The sequence below is a fragment of the Drosophila melanogaster genome, chromosome 3R (assembly GCF_000001215.4).
Source record: "Drosophila melanogaster chromosome 3R".
NCBI lineage: Eukaryota > Metazoa > Arthropoda > Insecta > Diptera > Drosophilidae > Drosophila > Drosophila melanogaster.
The window spans coordinates 21,613,490-21,631,384 of NT_033777.3; the positions used below are offsets into that span (position 1 = coordinate 21,613,490).

Here is a 17,895-nt window from a genome sequence, read left to right on the forward strand (position 1 = left end):
CACCAACACACACTCGAAAGCTGGCAACGGAAAATAATAAACGAATGTCAATACGAAAACGGAATCTTTCAAAACAAGAAAAACAAATAACTGCGCAAAGCGAAATGCCGAAAAAGCAAAAACAATGTGCAGTGGGAGCGAGACAGTCATATCTGAGCGACAGAGACAGTATTAAATTGTCAAAAGGAGAACGGGCAATAAAAACAACTAAGGGGCAGACCTTTGTTGCTCATATTGCTACTAACAAGATCTTAAAATTACGGAAAGGGTAATATCAAGTCCGTTAAGTCATGAGATATTCGATAGAATTCGACAATACTTTTTGCGGTTTCAAAAGAATTTACAGTGAAAAATAGGCAACAACACATAAAACCTAAATAAGCTTAAAAGTTCATAAACCTAAATTTATTTTTCCACAATAATATCATGCGTAATATGTACAAAACATGACATTGACACAGAAGATCAGTTTTGTCTAGTTACTATCTGGTTTAAGGAAGATTTTAGAGGTTTTCGTACAGATAAAAAAGGATGATGGAAGATTATATTTAAAAATAATTTGGTGACGAAATCAAAATACATAGCTTAAAAGACTTATACTTATCAAATTGTTTAATCGTTAAAAATTTATAGCGGTTGCCAATAAATTTCCTCAAAACATTAAACGTCAAAATAACAATTTTAATTCTACTGCAAAGGCGGAGATAACAAATCATTCGCTGTTCTTACATAAAAGTAGGATCAGATCTAAATTCCTATCTGCGGCTAATTAAGTGATATATTTATTACATTTGTACAGAAATACGTAACATACCTGTTACAAAACTAATTTAATAGATTAAATAAATCGCTACATAAGCTTACGTAAATATGTTCTTTATTAGTCATACAATGTATTCCCACATATAATTATCAGTGCCTTGTTCCATGCGAGTAACATGGCTAATCACGGACAACTAGTTTGATAAGCTCTTAATCCTTACTCACCATCCGCAGAGATTGCCCATAATCTGGAATCAAAATATCAAAACAAACAACTTGCCATTGGCCAATTGTTGATTCTTGTGGGTGTATTCTCATCGGATGTCTGTGTGTGGGAGTGTGTGTGTGTGTGTCGCCGAATGAGATACCGAATAAACACTTTCACGAGAAGACGGTCCCATACAAAATGATCACAAGATCCCGTAACCATATAAACACCACGTCATCGCCTGTCCACCGCCCGTCACTACCACACCACCACCACCACCACGACCACCACCCACCCACGTCGAACAGCTTACCCCCTAAGTTTCCTGTAGCTTTAGTTGCCATTCGCACCAGCAGTTTATTATACTTAAGTTTTCCTATAATACATTTCTTATTGCTGTTCTTTAAATCACATAGTGAAAACCATAATTGTACACACTGAGAAATAAATGGGTGTGCACAGCTGCGGAAAAAATACTAAAATTCTGCAGTGACTCATTGGCTTAAGGATCAGCGAAAGTTTTTAAAAACGAAACAAAAACAAAAAAGTCAAGTAGTAATGAAATCAAAGACAATATTTAATATTTGCACACAATTTTCCACAATTACCAAGCTGTCCGACGATTTCCTTTCCAGTTCCAACTATTAAGAACTATTTATGTGTCAGATCTCTATTATCATGGCCGCACTTGTAAGTATGTTCGAGGTTCATGCGTAGGCGACTGCAGACTTCCGAAGGGAAGGTGAAATCGGGGGAGACTCTCGTCATACGACCGGCTGACGAACGTCGACCATGTCATGTGTTGTTGGCTCCAAGTGTGCGCGTGGAGGGGCTGGCTCCATGCGTTACTTTTGTTCCCGCTGTCGCCAGCACTATTGTTATTGCCATGGCTGTTGCGGCTGGGTATTATTTGCTTGGACCTTAGACCCTCTTCCCATGATAAGATTCGGGAGCAGCTGCTTATAATGATGGGTGATGGGTGGTGGGTGGCTATGTCTGCGCCGCGGATGGATGGATGGCTAGTTGGATGGACGTATGGATGGCGGGTTGAGCGGTTAAGAGATGCGAGTCCCCATGTGAATCACTGTGGCTGCCCTCGCATCGCTTCTTGGAACAATCAATTCCGATTCATTCGATTTTCCGCGAGTTGAATGCAAATAAAAACACAATTAAGTGCGGCTGGTACAGCGAAAACAAGTTGACTCACTGCAAATACGTTGCATTTCGCAATGGCAAAACAAATGGCAGCTACACGGCTTGCGTAATTAATACCAATTTGGGCATGATCCAAAACGCACAGCTTGTTCAGTGCAATAATAACAATAAAGAAGGAGAGATCCCAATCACCTTGGTGATCGGTCATGTACATGCATACATATTTGTAACTTGTATTTGAGAACTAGTCGCTTAAATAAATTAGTAGAAAAATTTAATACTATTGCACCAGAAAACTATAATTTTGTTTTAAAACCAATTGAAAATTAATTCTATGGAAGGTATAAAACGAATGAATTGAAACACATATTTCGTTCAATTATCATACTAATTATGTCGAATCGTCTCCATTCCTGGTCCCATTAATAAATACAAAAACAACAACATCGCAGTGCGTGCATGCATGTGTGGGCGTGGCAGCGGAGGGAGTGTGGAGCGATTAGAAGACGCGCGTCTAAGTTCAAGGCCAAGCAGTTCACAGCATAAGCAGTGAAGGCAGCAGCAACAACAAAGGAGAAAAAGCAGCAGCGGCAGCAGGGCAAGAGTGCGAAAGGGGCAGAGGGTGGAGAGGGAAAAGAAGCAAACGCAGCTGAAAAAAGTGCACACAAAATTGTTTGGCTGTGTGAATGTGTGTGTGTGTGTGCTGTTTCGCAGCGAAAAAGGTCAATGACACCTGTCTGTTTGTCTCGCTCGGCTCACACACACACACATACAGGCTTATCACCGGCCACTCTCTTTCGGCAATCGTGCCCTCTCTTTCTGGCCTGCGCGCAGCTACGTTTAGACATGTGGTCAGAGCATTTTTTTTGTTTTTTCTCGCTTTAAAAGGCATTCGTGTTGGTGGCGGCATGTGTGTTTTTGTTGTTCGTTTCGGCACTGTTAATTAGTGTGGCCAAATTATGCGCCAAAGCCGCCAACAACTCGATGGTCATACGTCATCAACAATAGCCGGACAAACAATTTCCGGTTTTTAGCCACACCATTAAAAAGCCAATATCAGAAATAACATGCACAAAAATAAAATAATAAAAATACAGAGAAACAAAAGCAGGCGCAACAACAACAAACTTGGCCCGGGTTCCGTCATTGCCTCATCCTCTATAGATCTCTTCTGTTCTTCTGCTTTATTTTGGTTCTATTTCAGCAATTTGTTATTGCGGCGACTTATTTTTGTCGCAGCACGCACACACACTCGCACTTATGCTCGCACACACACACACACACACACAAATGCACAGAGAGCAGGCAGGCAAACTCGATTTAAAAATAAATAAATTACGCACAAATACAAATACATTGGCCAACATTCTTCGGGCCTCGTCAAAAATATAGCATGATTAATACAAAAATGCGCAATTCTCTGGTGTTTTTTTTTTCTACTTCGGTTTTGCCTGTTGTTTTAACCCAACCTCCCAATTTTTTATGGCATTTCTCTCTTATTATACAATAATAACGCGAATATAATAAGAGCACAGCAAGTGGGCAGTTCAACGGCAACGCAAATAGCAACAACAAGCGCAGCGGCACGCCAATTAGTGCTTATGCTTTTTAATTAGCAAGCGGACCCATCCCCACATTTCCCCATTTTCCACCTTCCCGCCCACAAAACCACTTACCCGTAATATCTCCACGCCAGTTATTTGGGAAATATCTTCCCATTTATCACTATTTCAGTACACCCACAGACCCCCGATCTATTGATCTGCTTCCGTTGCGGATACAACACAAAATCAAAAGCCCGTAAATCGTGGGTGTATCTTTATCTCGTTCTTTTAAAGGGATATCCCACTTTTAATGTCAACTTAAGTCATTAAAGTCTCAACCTGCTTAAGTTGGCATTAAATAATTAATGTTTATAAAATGAAAACATTGTAGAAGCTCCAAACGTTTTTACAAAGTCTCCATTAAACTAAATTTAATGGATATCTTATACATATACCTTAAAGATAAAAAGAAACCCGATTTATAAGGTCACAGTTTGAGCAAATAGTTTGATCAACTTTTTGGGATTTGTTTTAGCAAGTGAGAGCTTTAAAATTGTACTGGATATATTTGGCTGGTTTACTCAGCATTTTGGTCACTCTAATTACGAGCTCCAAAATAAAATAAAAAACAGCACTGTCATGACTTTTTGACAACCGCTGAAAGTGTGGTGTCCACCATACATTAAAAAACAACACATTTTCCAAAGTATAACTTTAGAATTATAAAGGTTTGAAAATCATGACAAGTCAACAGGTGAGTTCAATTTTATTTTTGAAATATTAAATAAAAAATTGAGTTTTGCAGGTGGTCCTGAAGAGGGGGTGAGAGCAACATACATATTAAAGCGCCTTTTAAGGAAAAATGTATGGGTGTTTAATGGAAGTCGACTAAGACACTTCTTTGAAGTTTATTGTTTTGTTTTTTTTAATAATTTATACTAATTCTATAAATATTTAATAAAATTCTATTGAATAGCTCTTATTGACGCTTGTATGATTAATTTTAAAACTTACCAAGGACAATAAGGAGACAGTCTTTAGCAATAGTACTAAGTAATTTCATGAAATACTATTTTTAATAATAATGTTAGTTACTCTTTTAGTGCTGGCTTAATTTAATGCAATGGAAAACTTATCTGTACCACTTTTCAAAATGCGTGCAACAATAAAAAATAAACCAGCACAACAACAACAACAATAATAAAACAAAAACCGGCAGCAATCGAAATTCTTTCATTTCTTTTCCGCCTCTCTTCGCGCAGCCGCTCTCCGCACGACAGAGAGACAGAGAGAGAGAGAAAAAGAGAACAATGTTGGCTGCGCCGCTCATTCACAAAACGGAGACGTAAAGCGGTGTGCGAAGAAGAAGAACAACAACAGCCCAAGATATGATAGATATGGAACAACAACAAAAGGAACAAGAGGAACCGGGCGGAGAGAGGAGGAGGAGGAGAGCAAAAACAACTTGGCATAAATTGCTGCTGCGTAGTAATTTCACGAGTATTTTCCTAGTTACGTTCTCACTACTATTATTCATTTTATTATTATTTGTTGTTTTTGTTACATACCCCTTTGCAACGGTTTTGTTGTCGTGCATTGTTGATCTAGTTGTTGTTGTGTCACCTAATTTTTGATTTTTATTTCTATTTGTATTTTATTTTGGTATCGATTTCAAAATAGAACGACGCACTTTCCCAGACGCAGGCGTAATTAAATTTTCTTATGTTTTATTCGCGTGCTTTCTTTTTGCGCCGCAACTTCACAACATGCTGTGTATATATAAATAATAGGAGAGCGCGCGTGTGTGTGTGTATGTGTGTGTACACAAATTTTATTTATTTATTTACCGTGAATTTTACTCACACACCCGGACAAGCCGCACTCTCGCCAGCACACGAGAATCGCCCGCACTTGTATTTCGTGGAATTTCTTTAATTCGAACTCCACCGACCTCGCACTATTGCTCTGTATTTTGTATTTTCGCACTTTTCATTCACGAAATGCTGGGGCACATAATTTCGCCTTGCACAGTATTAGGTATCGGCAATTCACTGTGGCCTCTATTTGACAGCGATGATTTTCCGCACGACGAACACACTCACAATTCCAATTCACGGCGACCGCGGCAACGATCTCAACGTTTCGAAATCGCGTGAAACACTGCCAGCCGTTACCCTTGTTGTATACGCGATTTTCGGTTTAGCGCGTTTTCCAACTCTGTTCGGTCGTTTTCGAACTCTGTCTTTTGACCGCTTACAGAACTCTGTTAGTGCCGGCTGTTACACTAGCGCGCCACCTATAGCAGAGCTCTTCGTTTACCAACACGCCATGAAGCCCAATACTGAATCCTCGCGCACTAAAAACGGATATTCCATTTGTAAAAACTTTTATATGAGCATAATGTCATTAGCAAATATTACATTCTGGATCACTTTTTTTTCGAAAAATTTAGAAAATATAATAAAATAATGGCGCTATTATTGTGTCGATTTCTTAATGACATAGGAAATATTTTTATGTAATCATTGTCCAAGAGCATCTACTTTCCATGCAATCAAGCATAATCATTTCCTTGAACTCCCCGCCTAGGTGATAAATACTAACTAACTACAAATACTAGGAGCTGCTGTAAAACCAATTTAAACCAATTTTAAATATTTCGCTAGGATCTGCTTTTTGGGGTTTGGCTTTTAGAAACGCAAGTTTCAAGTTTAAAGATAGTGCGCCATACTTGAATATCGTAAATTGCAAGCAGTGCTACGTTTTACTGCTTTCCGAGTTGGCGGGCGCATTAAAATGCACTGCTTTCCCAGTTGGCGGGCGTTTTAAAACATGCAGACAAGTCTGCTAACTACTCATGGGTAAAATGATCAAAATCCAAGGAATGGATCACATATTTAAAATTCAACTTGGTGTTTAAAAAAATCTTTGAAAAGATGCATAAAACAGTACAGTCTTTATACTTTATTAAAAATAATTAATATAAAAAATAATATTTACCAAAAACATTCAAATGATGATTCAAAATTGCTTAGTTAAAAAAGAAGTTAGCAAAAAACACTTCTTGTGACCATGGCAAACTTCACCTTATTTAAATTCGGCTTGAAAAACTTAAATATTCAGTTTAATTGAAACAGTAGACATTCGGTTTTAAAAATTTATTTTGTTTATTTTAAAGTTTCCTTCGTTTTTGTAATATTTATTTTCTCTTTTTTTCATGTGTTTGTTTTTGGAAAGAAAGAAAAGTACCTAACAAGTGTGTTTTCTCTTATAAAAATTAAACGTACAATTATACAGTGGTTTCGGCTTGTTGCGGTTCTCCTTCGTTTATTTATTGATTTTTTTTTACAATTGTATGATTTGCATTTGTTTGTTGCTTTTATCTATCGTTTAGTTAAATATATAACTACTAGGAGAGAGTTTAAATAATTATTTATGTACTTGTAGTTGACTCTGTTAAGTGGTTGGTTGTTTGTTTTGTGGGATGATTTGGCTTCTATGAATAAACTGCTATTGGGCCCATGTGTGTGTTTACAGTTTAAATTTTATAACAATAACAAATTATGATACATAGTTATAGCTTTAATAATATTATAATTAAAAATCAATCGATAAATCCAAGCAAATGAAGAGAAGAGGATTCTGTTGCATGCGTCACTAAAACAGGAACCAAAGCCATCTTGTTGGGGGCCCAGGAGTGTTCTCTTCCTCTTCTACTACTGCTCCATATTAATTTGAAATGTCTTCGATATATTTTACAATTTGAAATTGATTTTCTTTTTATTGTTTAATGTTGATTGGCTTTACAACTATTTTGTTTTATAATTTAAAATTATATAAGTGTGTGTGTGTGTGTGTGTGTTGGTATTATTTTTACTAATTTACAGACAGTTCTAGCCCAAAAAGTTGTTTGATAAGAGGGAAGTATTCGCATTTTTTGTGTGTTATCCAATCGTTTAAATAGTATTCCTGATTCTTTTTGCTTTCTTTTAAAGGCTAAAATTAAAATTTGCTTATAAAATGTGGCTCTTCTTGCTACGACTTCTCCCTATTTCTCTCGTGAGGCTGAGTTTTTGTAAAGTAGATTTTGTGTTTTCGTTTTGTTTCGCTTAAATTAGTTTGGGTTATAAATTTAAATGTATATATTTTTACGCTTAAAATTGTACACACAACTTAGTTTCATTAAGTTTTGCTGATTCGCTTTTTTTTGTGTTTTGTTTTTGGATTTTTTGTGGCTTCTAGTATTTGCAATCAAATAATTTAATAATTTGCTGGCTGGCTTTGTATCTTTTTTTTTCTTTTGCCATTTGTATATAATTTAAAATTATAAACACCCCCAGAATCCCAATTTTGTAGACATGTGTGTGTGTGTGTGTGTGTGGTTGTGATTGTGTTCGTGGACGTCTCCTCTTAGGGTCCATAGGCATCCGAACCGAAGTCAAACAGCCGATCGATGCCCTCGTTCGCGTTCAGCGCATACGGATAGTCATTGTCGTCCGGCGGATTGATGGACACAAAGGCGATATCGTTGCTGAAGTCTGTAAATAAGAATGCAACACATTACTGAATATTCCGGCATTACTAAATGTTCTGCAGTTCGGGGCTGGGCTGGCTGCATATGATTTTACATTGGGTTATTTGACGATTTCATCTGGACAACCATAAAATAGGAGAGAGAGAGAGAGAGAGCTGAGAGCTGATAGAGCGAGAGATGTTGTGGATGCATGTTTGAAATTCACGCCAGAGCTGAATCTCATGGTGCTACAGAATTTCAATTTCAAAATGAACAATTTGCCCTGGAGCGGTCAGTGTTGTCAGTGCAGACCCACGAGAATTCAGTTCCAAAATGAATTTGACACGAGGACGATTGCTGACGAGGCGGCGGGTTTTATGTCGATATATATACATATATACATTTATGCACAATTATTTAATATTATTAGTATATGGTTACCGTTTCGTTGTTAGCACAGTGTGAAAGTAAAAGTTGTGAATGAAACACAATGATAAATGTTATATATAGGGTTGTCGGTTGGGTGGTTTACTTTTTGTAAATTTATTTACATATACATATATATTTAGGAGTTGAAGTGCCTATAATATCACTTTCACTTCAATTTATTTTGCCCTGCTTTTTTTTGGCTCTTTTTCCATTTGAGTTAGGAATTCGATTAAACGCAAATGAAAATAAAATCAAATTGGCAATTTTGAACTGATTCTCGTTGGCCGAAAGGTTGTAAAAATTAAACAAATTAAACAAATTGAAAAATTTAAAATAAATATAGGTTCTTTTTTGGAATCGACCCATGATTTCGCTTAATGTTGCTTCGAGGATTTCGCACTCAGCAAGAACTCAGACTGTGATGCGGCTTTTAAGTACACGCGGGTCACAGAGAAAGTTCTTGACAAGTGCGCCTCACATAGATCTAAATGCATCGTAGGCACCTCAGTTAGCTGCGTATCTTTAAATATTTACTACAAAAAGAGTTACAGGCGGATGCAAAATGATCATGAATGAATGTTCGGCGGGCGGTTGCAGGCATGATCGGTTGCAAAGATATGTACACATGTTGCAAAGTATCTTTCATCTTTGTATACCTTTGCCAATACGTTACAACTATTATTTTAGGCGCTTAGCTGCTCAAGTACTTACAGTCCGAGCCAATGTCGTTGAAGAGAGCATCGAGGCCCTGCAGCGTGACACTGCTGCTGTTGCTGTTGGCATCGCAGTCAGCCACGCCGGGCGGCAGGCTGTTGCGGTCATGGCTGTACGGCTGATGGGGATCAGCGTTGGCGCCAGCGCCAGCGATGCTGCCATAGCCGCCGCCGCCGCCACCACCGCCGCTGCTACTGCCGTTGTTGCTCTCCGCGACGGCAGCGAATTGCATCTGCAGTGAGCTTGCTGCGGCCGATCGCGATGTGGCAGCTGTCGTATCTGCTGTTGCAGATGTTGTGGTTGCGCCTTCCATTGCACAATTATACATGGGCACATCGCTGCGTCGCTGACTGCTGCCGTAGCCTATTGTGGGTGGTTGGGATTTGCTGTTGTTGCTGCTGCTATGGTTGCTGTGGTTGCTATGATTGCTGTGGTTTCTGTTGTTATGACTATTAAGCGTAGTGGTTGCTGTTGTTGAGCTGCCTGCGGCAATTGCTGCGGCTGCTGCCTCCCGACGCCGCTTGGTGGGCGTTGGAGGCGAGGATTCTGTTAAGCTGCTGAACAGCTCCTGGATGGAGGGCTGCTGGTGCTGCTGGAACTGATGGGTCCGGACCACAGGATTCGTCAGTGTCGGAACCAGCTGGTTCAGCTCCACGTCCACATCGTCCTCCTCCGGCTGCTGTAGCAACTGTTGTTGTTGCTGCTGCTGCTGCTGGTTCAGATTATGATGCTGGCCCATCGCAATATCACAAATGTTATTATATTCAGGCTGGGACTGCTTGGCGGCTTCCTCAATCGATTTGCTGAGGTTGCGAGCCGAGCGGTAGGGCGTTTGAACTGCAATGCGAAAATGAAATTAATTAAACTATGTACTTTGAAGAGGTATGAAAAACATAATTAAACACATCCTACTTGCTACTGGCTTTAAAAATGCTTTACATATAGTTGGCAAGTTATAAAAAAAAAAAAACCAAAAAATGCATCATATTTATTATATTAAATCTTTGATCGGCATTTAACTCACATAATCCCTTGGTGCTCATGGCATCGATATTGTTGAAGAGCGGATCGTTCAGTCGCTGGTTGGTCAACGGATGCAGTCGTGTGGAGGTGGCCGTACGGACGCATCCTGCACCGGGTGCTCCAACGTAGCCGGCGCCCGGCGCGATTGGCGAATTTTCCGGTGAGGTGTCATGGCAGAGGAAGACGTTGATCTCCCCGCTATTCTCCGCCTTCACGTAAATCTCGCGCGGCAATTTTGTGTTGGGCAGCTGAGAAGAAAATCACAAACGAAACCAGATTACTAACCAAATTCCAAATGTCGCTATATATATAATATATATACAATAATAAATAAAATAATAATAAAATAAATAATACAATATATACAATAATTAAATACCGATAAATGGCAAATGGGGGAAACTAACGTTCAAATTGAAGGGGAGCGGTTGAAATTTTAAAGCGGTCGCCGACCGCTCGGCAGCAAAAGAGAAACACAAATGAAGCGAGCCTCAGAATGAGCAGCGTTTTTTTTTTTTTGCCGCACGCGTATTTTTAGAAATGATATTTTGCTTTTCGCTGTTTCGCGCCCCCTGTCGTCTACTTTTATTTTATTTTATTTAATTTTTTATAGCCCCCCTTTTGCGTTCTTGTTATTTCGGCAATCGGTTATTGGCGTTGCCAGCGGGCTTGCAACATATACAAAACTTTGGCAGTTCTGTGTGGCAAATGAGGATCTCCTCTGGAGGTTCAACTATCGGGGGAAATCCATAAGCACAAATGCTGCCGCGTCTGCACAGAAAATAGTGCGAGCGCAAGTTCATTTAGCAGTTCAAGGCGAGCGGATACATTAAGCATTGCTATATTTTTATAAATAGTGCGGCATCTAGAAAAACCGAGCAACAAAAGCAGCGGCGATTGGAGAACTTCGGCGGACGAGGCCACAAATTTTTACTTGATATCAAATGGAAGGTGGCCAGCAGGGACGACGGATGGGCGGGATTCCATTTCGCCTGTCGTGTCTGCCGTTGCGATGGCCTTCTATAAATAAGCGCCACGTTTAATGGCATGCAGACGCTAAGAAGAAGCACCGATTACTAGAAAAAAGCAGAGAAAAGCTAGGAAAAGCTCTGACGTAGACAATGTATATGAGAACTGCACAGAGAGATATGAGCCGTTCGTACAGAAATAAAAGATGGGTAGGATCGACAGATTTCGATTAAGTGCTAATGCACTTGAATTAATATTCTTCACACCTTGCATAAAAAAAAAACTGTCAGTTGACAAGTAAGCAATACTCTCTTGGTTTCTTCACGGCCTATATGGTTGTCGCTAATCGAATACTCACCACAAGCTTAGCCTCTGGCGGCGCCTTGATCACGATAACGATCTGATCTTTGAAGAGATCCACGTTGAGCAGGTCGTTCTGCGTGACGTAGGCCATGCCGCCGGAGTTCTCCACCTCCTGGGAGATCTCAGCCAGATTCTCGCGCATCAGATCGATGGCCTTGTTCAGCTCGTTCTCCTGTTGCTCCAGCCGCAACGAATCCGCTTCGATGTGACGGGAACGCTCCTGGCTGACCATCGACTGCCCGCAGCGCCACTGGATGTTGTTCTTCGACTTCTTCTCCAGGATGTTAATGCCTTCGAGGACATTGGTAATGTCGTAGATGCGCCGCTTCTGAACGTGCAATCGATTGGAGGCCTCGTTCAGATCCACCACGCCATCCGGTGACTCCTGCAGCAGGTCCACAAACTTTTTGGTCAGTATTCCCAGCGAGGTGTCCGCCCGATTGCGATCTCCGCTCGAGGAACTGCTGGCCACCGACGCAGCCAACTGTTGCTGGGGCGTCGACAGCGAAAAGGGGTGATGCGATGCCGGCTTGGCCACCCGCTCCACCACATCCTCGTCCAGTTCGGCATCCGCGTCGTGGCGCAGCTGGTGGTGGCTGTGCCGGAGCTGCTGGGGCGCACTGCTAGCCGTATGCTTCTGATACACCGTCTGGTGGTGGGCGCTCTGCTTGGCCTGCTTCTTCGGGTGAATCTCATCGCTGACGGCGTGTGGCCGACGTTTGACCTGAAATGGAGGATAAAAGGATTAAAGAGTGTTATTTACTGAAACGAATTCCTTTCTTTGCTTTTTTATATCAATAATTTTCTGTTATTGATGTATTATTAGCTATATATCACATAAAACTCCAACTGACCTTGTAATAATTTGTGATATCGTTGGATTTGCCGGTCGCCTTGCGTTGCTGCTGATTTTGGTGGTGGTGCTGCTGCTGCAGTTGCTGCTGCGTGTGGCCCGCCGTTGCCGCCGCCGCTGCTGTTGCCACTGCCCCCGTGTTGTGCCCCTTGTCCAGACTGATGTAGACATGATCCCGCAGGTGGGCTGCCACGCCGCCGTTGCTGTTGCTGTCGCTGCTGCTCAGGACGTGATCGTAGTCCAAGTCGACGGACTCGTTCTTGATCACAATGTTGTTGTTGTTGTTGATGCTGGTGGTGCCGCCGTGCAGATCGTAGTTGAGTCTGCGGGCCACCATCGTGTGGCCGGTTGTCCCGCTCCCGCCATAGTGTTGTTGGTGCTGCTGGTGGCGCTGGGTGTTGCTGCTGGTGGTTGTGTGGCTACTGCTGCTGTTGCTGTTGTTGATGGGGGCAACATTCACAAAGAACTTGGACATTTCGCTGCCGGTTCTATCGTGATTCCTCGGCGATTCTCCGCCTGACTCTTACTCTCTCCCTCTCTCTTCTCCGCTCTCTCTCTCCTCTCTCTCTCTTTGCTCCGTGTATATATCTTCTGTATATATTCTATAAATATGCCGATTCTGTTAGGTTCGCCTCAGTCGGCAATCGCTGGCACTATATTGTAGCATACTTTTAAGCACTGCCTTCGAAAAGTTGCCACCCAGTCGGAATTTCCAGCTCTCGAGTCGATTGACTTATTGTACTGCCTGTTTCTGTTTATCGCTCTCTATCTTCCTCTCTTTGCAGCTTGCGCTTATCAACTAAATTAGCACCTAAGGATTCTTCACATCTGCAAGAGAACAAACAAAGAATAGATAAGGTTAAATGCGTTCTGTATGTGTGTGCGTGTGTTTTATTTATAGCTAGATTGACCTGCTTTCTTGCAATTTTATGCATTTGGCACATTAAACTTTTGATCTGTCTCTTATTTTTGTCCAGTCGGGCGCAACAACAAATTAAAATGCGCAACGGACAAGCGAACGGGCGATTGTTTGTATGTGGAAATGCAAATAAATACGAATCGAAAGGTAATACCAAAAGAAAAAAGTTTCGCGACTATAGAAAAAAAAAAAAAAAAAACAGGACTGAAAAGGAGAGTAGGTAAGCGGAAAACCGGTAAAGAACGGAGACTTTTCGACGTCTTTTTTATGGTCAAAACCGTGCCAGCCAACTTCCATAATAACAGACATAAATTGCAATAGACTGATAAACTTTTCGCTTCAGTAATAGATTCTCACATCTTTTCGACCTTCTATGAATGTACTTAGGAATCATGGGCACTTGCAAGATTGTGACACGTAAACGTACTCTTATTATTGATTAAAATAGTTTTTTTCCACAAAAATGTTTTGTGGTCTGCATGTACATATTTTTTGACATTCAAAACATCTGTTATTTACGATTTTGAAAGGCAACTAACCACATAAAATCAGATGATAAGTAAAAATCTGAAAAACAGGAACAAAATTATTGTTAAACCAAAAATGCCAAGCTCGACCGAACCGGATTCAAGTGTTAGAATAAGGGAAAAGGGGAAACTGTCCGCTCTGAAGCATGCCGAAACTATTTCTGATGCCAAGAGGAAGACGCGCTTAGGTTCGCGCACAAAATGTCAATAAACTCGGCATAAAATATTAAACAATCAATATGTGTGTGGAAGAATCACAAGGCAGAGGCAACAAACGCAAAAGAGAAGCCAAAAGATAGGAACAAGAAAAAACCATCGGGCAAAGAAGAAAATAACGTTATTGCCGCCGCTTGGCTCTAACCGCTTTTGGCAAAATACCAGCCTAAGCACTGTAAGAAACTAAGGTATATGGCATATAATCGAGATAAAATTATATCAAATATATTTTTGTTAAATGTGATATGAAATTTCTTTCGCACTGCCATCCATATTTTAAATATTTAAAAGCAATCAAATAAAATATATGTACCAACGTTTTTCGCAGTGTGTCTACCTGTCACCTCTTGTCCACCAAGCCCGACTTTAAGTTCATTAGGGGAATTCTGGCCCCATTCGCAACTAAAGCGAGCATGAATGGAAGACGACAACAAATTAAAAAGCTCAAATGAGCGTAAAAAGAAGACTGAAAACAACAACAGGCAGGTAAGAACGGCAATTAGCGCTGCTCGCCCTGCATGCAATGTTAATTTGCATAACAGAAACTGTTAGCCAAACAGTCAAGCCAACGGGTCTGAGTTTAGCGAAATAGATAGAAACACAACTCCGCGAGCTGATAATTATTCTAAAAGTTGCAAGAAAACACCCAGGGAATGATAAAGTAAAGTGAGCCAGAGACCGCTAAAATATCGCATGGAATTTGCTGAAATTTGCAAAAAAAAAAATTGGAATGACAAACGCGCCAGGTAGACAGACTATCGAAATTGGCATTGCACAGTGGCCTTGGAGCACGCAAATCGCTTTTAAAATTTCACCCACTTGAAGGTAACTAAAACCAGAAACTGCTTATCTTAGATATTTATTCTTTCGCTGAGAGTAGGAATATACGTAAGCAATCTTGGTAATTAGTATATATTATAATATCCCATTATACGCAAGCATTTAAATAGATCTCAAACCGTGTTCCCGACTTCTTCCCTCTTTCTTTCCCACTATATCGCTAACTCTGTTCCACTCAATTGCAGTCGCGTTGGCGGCAACTTAATCCCTCTCCCTTTTTCGCTACCATTTCTACATTGACCAAAAGCTTTGCACTGATTCTTCGTGCGTGTGTTAATGTGTTTATGTGTGTTTAAGCTAAAAAAAAAACGGTATCTGCTTACAGACGAATGAGCTCAGGTAATTCAACTCCTATACATGGAAATCGTATACTCTCTCTCTCTTTCTCCCTCCCAAAGAAATGCTAAAATCATGTGGGCCAGACAAAAGGCGAACGATGAAAGAGGAAGAGTGGGGGAGGTGTACCAAAAAAAAACCAGGTAGGTCTCGCCGATTGAAATTTCCAATTTAAATTTCTTTTGATCGGCACGCAAAATGCGAACAAGTAGCTCGAAATATTTTGCATCTAAAATTACAGTGGGACGTATAAAATTACTCAAACAACACAATTTAACAAGAAAAAACAGGGAGGGCGGATTAGCAAGCCTTGAGATCAAACAAATAAAATGCAGAATAAGATCAAGCCTTACTTTTAAAGGGTTATACAATTTGTGGGTCTTCAAATACATGCGATATGATGGCCTTTTGAGGCCCTAAAATTGCATCATTACATTACATTTTATTATTATGCAGGGGTTACGAAGGGGACATCTCTATCTTATCAACAGTAAGAAATTGCTTCACAGCTTGACACAGCGTTTTTATTTAATGGATAGTTAAAATGTACACGTAATTACAAATTAACAAGCTCACTCATGATTCTGTCATCACTATTTATTATACTACAAAACTTGTTAGACGCTTTTCAAGTTTCTCCAAACAATAGCCACTGAAAAATGTATTTCGAAGATAAAATATCTTTATCTTTATAATAACAACTTCTAAGTGCACTTGTCAGTCATCTCTGCATACATTTATCTAACTGCTGAAGGCGAAGCACAAAGCGAAGCAAACAGAGAAAAAATAACATTATGCAAACAGGGAAATGAACATGAAAATACGAAGCGGCCAGTGGAATATCGTGGAAAATGTGGCCTACACGGCAAAGAAATAACAAGTTTTTCTTTATTTTTCATTGTTTCCTTCTCTTTTTCCTATCTCTACGTTTTTCAATCAACATTGGCGCAACAGAGCGGAGCTACAATAAAACCTAGAATAGCTTTTCCTTGCTTTGCTTTTGCTTTGCCCGTACAACATTTGTATGACTGATAAAGAAAAGGCTAGAAAATAAAACGTACACATTATGTAGTGGCCGAGTAAATAATTCCGTTGGGGGTTTTCAGTGGGCGGGGAGGGGTGTTTGACGGGGGAGGGAGGCAGCCAAGCGACTCAGGGCACGCAATGCGACTTTTGATAGCGCTGCCGCCTCCCCTCCCTTCACCTTTTCACTGCCACTACTCTGCTCTCACGTTCTCCGTGTTAATTTCGAATTAGTATAGCAACAATAACCGGCCGCAAGGTGTAGTGAAGATTGTTAAATTAACGGATCTTTACTCTTTATAACTTAAATTTAGTCTGCCCCCGAATAATAAATATGCCCAATTGCAGACATGAAATCTCAATTCACTAATTAATAAAATATTAGCTAAAATCCCAATTCGAATGCAACTAATGGCTGGTATTTAATTTGCAGCCATAACTGTATTCCTCTGGCATGCCAATTTACCGTTATTAATTATGAAGATCATGCATTTACATGGCTATTAATTATATACGTTGTTATGTATGCAGACTCACGCACACACAGGCATAAGCACAAGCACACGAAAACATACATATGTATGTACATGCATGCTCACTAACACCCACACAGATACCAAGAGCTAATAAAAAGTTTCGCTTTCTTTTTGCACATCATTTTGCATGCGCAGTAAAAAGGCAGGGACAAGTGAAATAAATACAAATAAATAATGTGCGAGTGTGCAAGGTGTTAAGCAACAACAATTGCAATAGAGGGAAAAAAGTGAATCAAAAGCCAGAAAAAGAGGAAGAACACGAATTTTGTGTATTAAGCGGCAGTCCAGAGAGAGAAAGAGAGAGTCTCCCACGGTGTGTGTGTGTGTTGGAGGGGGATGCTGCTAGGGAAAAGAGACTGAGAGTAAAAGCCGGCCTGAATCCGAATAACAGCTGTTACTCACAGACACAATCCACATGGAACATCTCTCTTCATCTTTTTGTTGTTGTTGGTCCCATGGATGCTTTTTTCTAGCCGGTTTTATTTTCTCTATCATCTTTATTTCATTTGGTCAATTACACACACTTGGCTTCTTTCTTATGAACCGCAAGGACCGAGACAGAAGGCAGCCACTTAATTGCACACTTACAGAAATGAAATAAGGTAATAGTAATATAAAATAAAACGGCTGTAAGCCTCGCCTTAGCTTTTTTCGTTTGAGAAAGCCAAAAATAATTGCCAACTGGCCAAGTCAAGAAAAAGAGAACGAGTAAAAGAGAAGGCGGCTTTTTGTCCAGGGAGAGGCGCACAAAATGCGTCGCAAAATATTTCGCCCACAGAAAACTGCAAACATAATGAAAGCCCGGGAAAGGAAAAATTATTGCGTGGGTGTGGAATATCAATGCCGGCAAGGAAAGCAGAATGAATTCCAGGGAAGTCCCCTTTGCGTTTCATACACCAAAATTTTGTACATAATGTACAAAACTTCATTTCGCCTGGCCATTTACGCGATGACGCATTTAGAGC

General features: G+C 40.3%; 2 protein-coding genes, 1 long non-coding RNA gene and 2 other non-coding genes across 12 annotated transcripts in view; all 5 read right to left on the minus strand.

Moving 5' to 3' along the window:
* InR (Insulin-like receptor) overlaps positions 1 to 5,832 on the minus strand; it is a 49,074-nt gene extending 43,242 nt beyond the window's left edge. The window contains exon 1 of one of the 2 annotated variants that reach the window (NM_001144621.3): positions 5,533 to 5,832. The gene's annotated coding sequence lies outside the window, so the exon portion shown is untranslated. Of the gene's footprint in view, positions 1 to 5,237 lie in introns of both variants that reach the window. The other variant, NM_079712.6, reaches the window with a different exon arrangement.
* On the minus strand, positions 1,531 to 2,251 carry lncRNA:CR44034 (long non-coding RNA:CR44034). Of its 2 annotated transcripts, NR_074040.1 has the most exons (2): positions 2,178 to 2,251; positions 1,531 to 2,074 (listed from the first exon to the last, which is right to left on the minus strand). It is a non-coding gene; the product is annotated as a long non-coding RNA:CR44034 (long non-coding RNA). The 2 variants fall into 2 exon arrangements; NR_074041.1 differs by having other exon boundaries at positions 1,531 to 2,251.
* A 982-nt stretch (positions 5,833 to 6,814) lies between the features above and the next one.
* Positions 6,815 to 17,895, minus strand: part of E2f1 (E2F transcription factor 1) — a 40,568-nt gene continuing 29,487 nt past the window's right edge. The window contains exons 3-8 of one of the 6 annotated variants that reach the window (NM_001300526.1): positions 13,203 to 13,361; positions 12,535 to 13,135; positions 11,676 to 12,404; positions 10,350 to 10,596; positions 9,323 to 10,162; positions 6,815 to 8,207 (exon numbers count right to left, since the gene is read on the minus strand). In NM_001300526.1, the coding sequence (NP_001287455.1) occupies positions 8,080 to 8,207; positions 9,323 to 10,162; positions 10,350 to 10,596; positions 11,676 to 12,404; positions 12,535 to 13,008 (2,418 nt within the window). In that variant the 5' untranslated portion in view covers positions 13,009 to 13,135; positions 13,203 to 13,361 and the 3' untranslated portion in view covers positions 6,815 to 8,079. Of the gene's footprint in view, positions 8,208 to 9,322; positions 10,163 to 10,349; positions 10,597 to 10,755; positions 10,804 to 11,675; positions 12,405 to 12,534; positions 13,362 to 17,895 lie in introns of all 6 variants that reach the window. The other 5 variants (NM_001300525.1, NM_169961.3, NM_001275880.2 and 2 more) reach the window with 5 other exon arrangements.
* Positions 8,390 to 8,532, minus strand: mir-998 (mir-998 stem loop). Its single transcript, NR_048451.1, has one exon. It is a non-coding gene; the product is annotated as a mir-998 precursor RNA (primary transcript).
* mir-11 (mir-11 stem loop) lies at positions 9,008 to 9,082 on the minus strand. The gene has a single exon (NR_048453.1). It is a non-coding gene; the product is annotated as a mir-11 precursor RNA (primary transcript).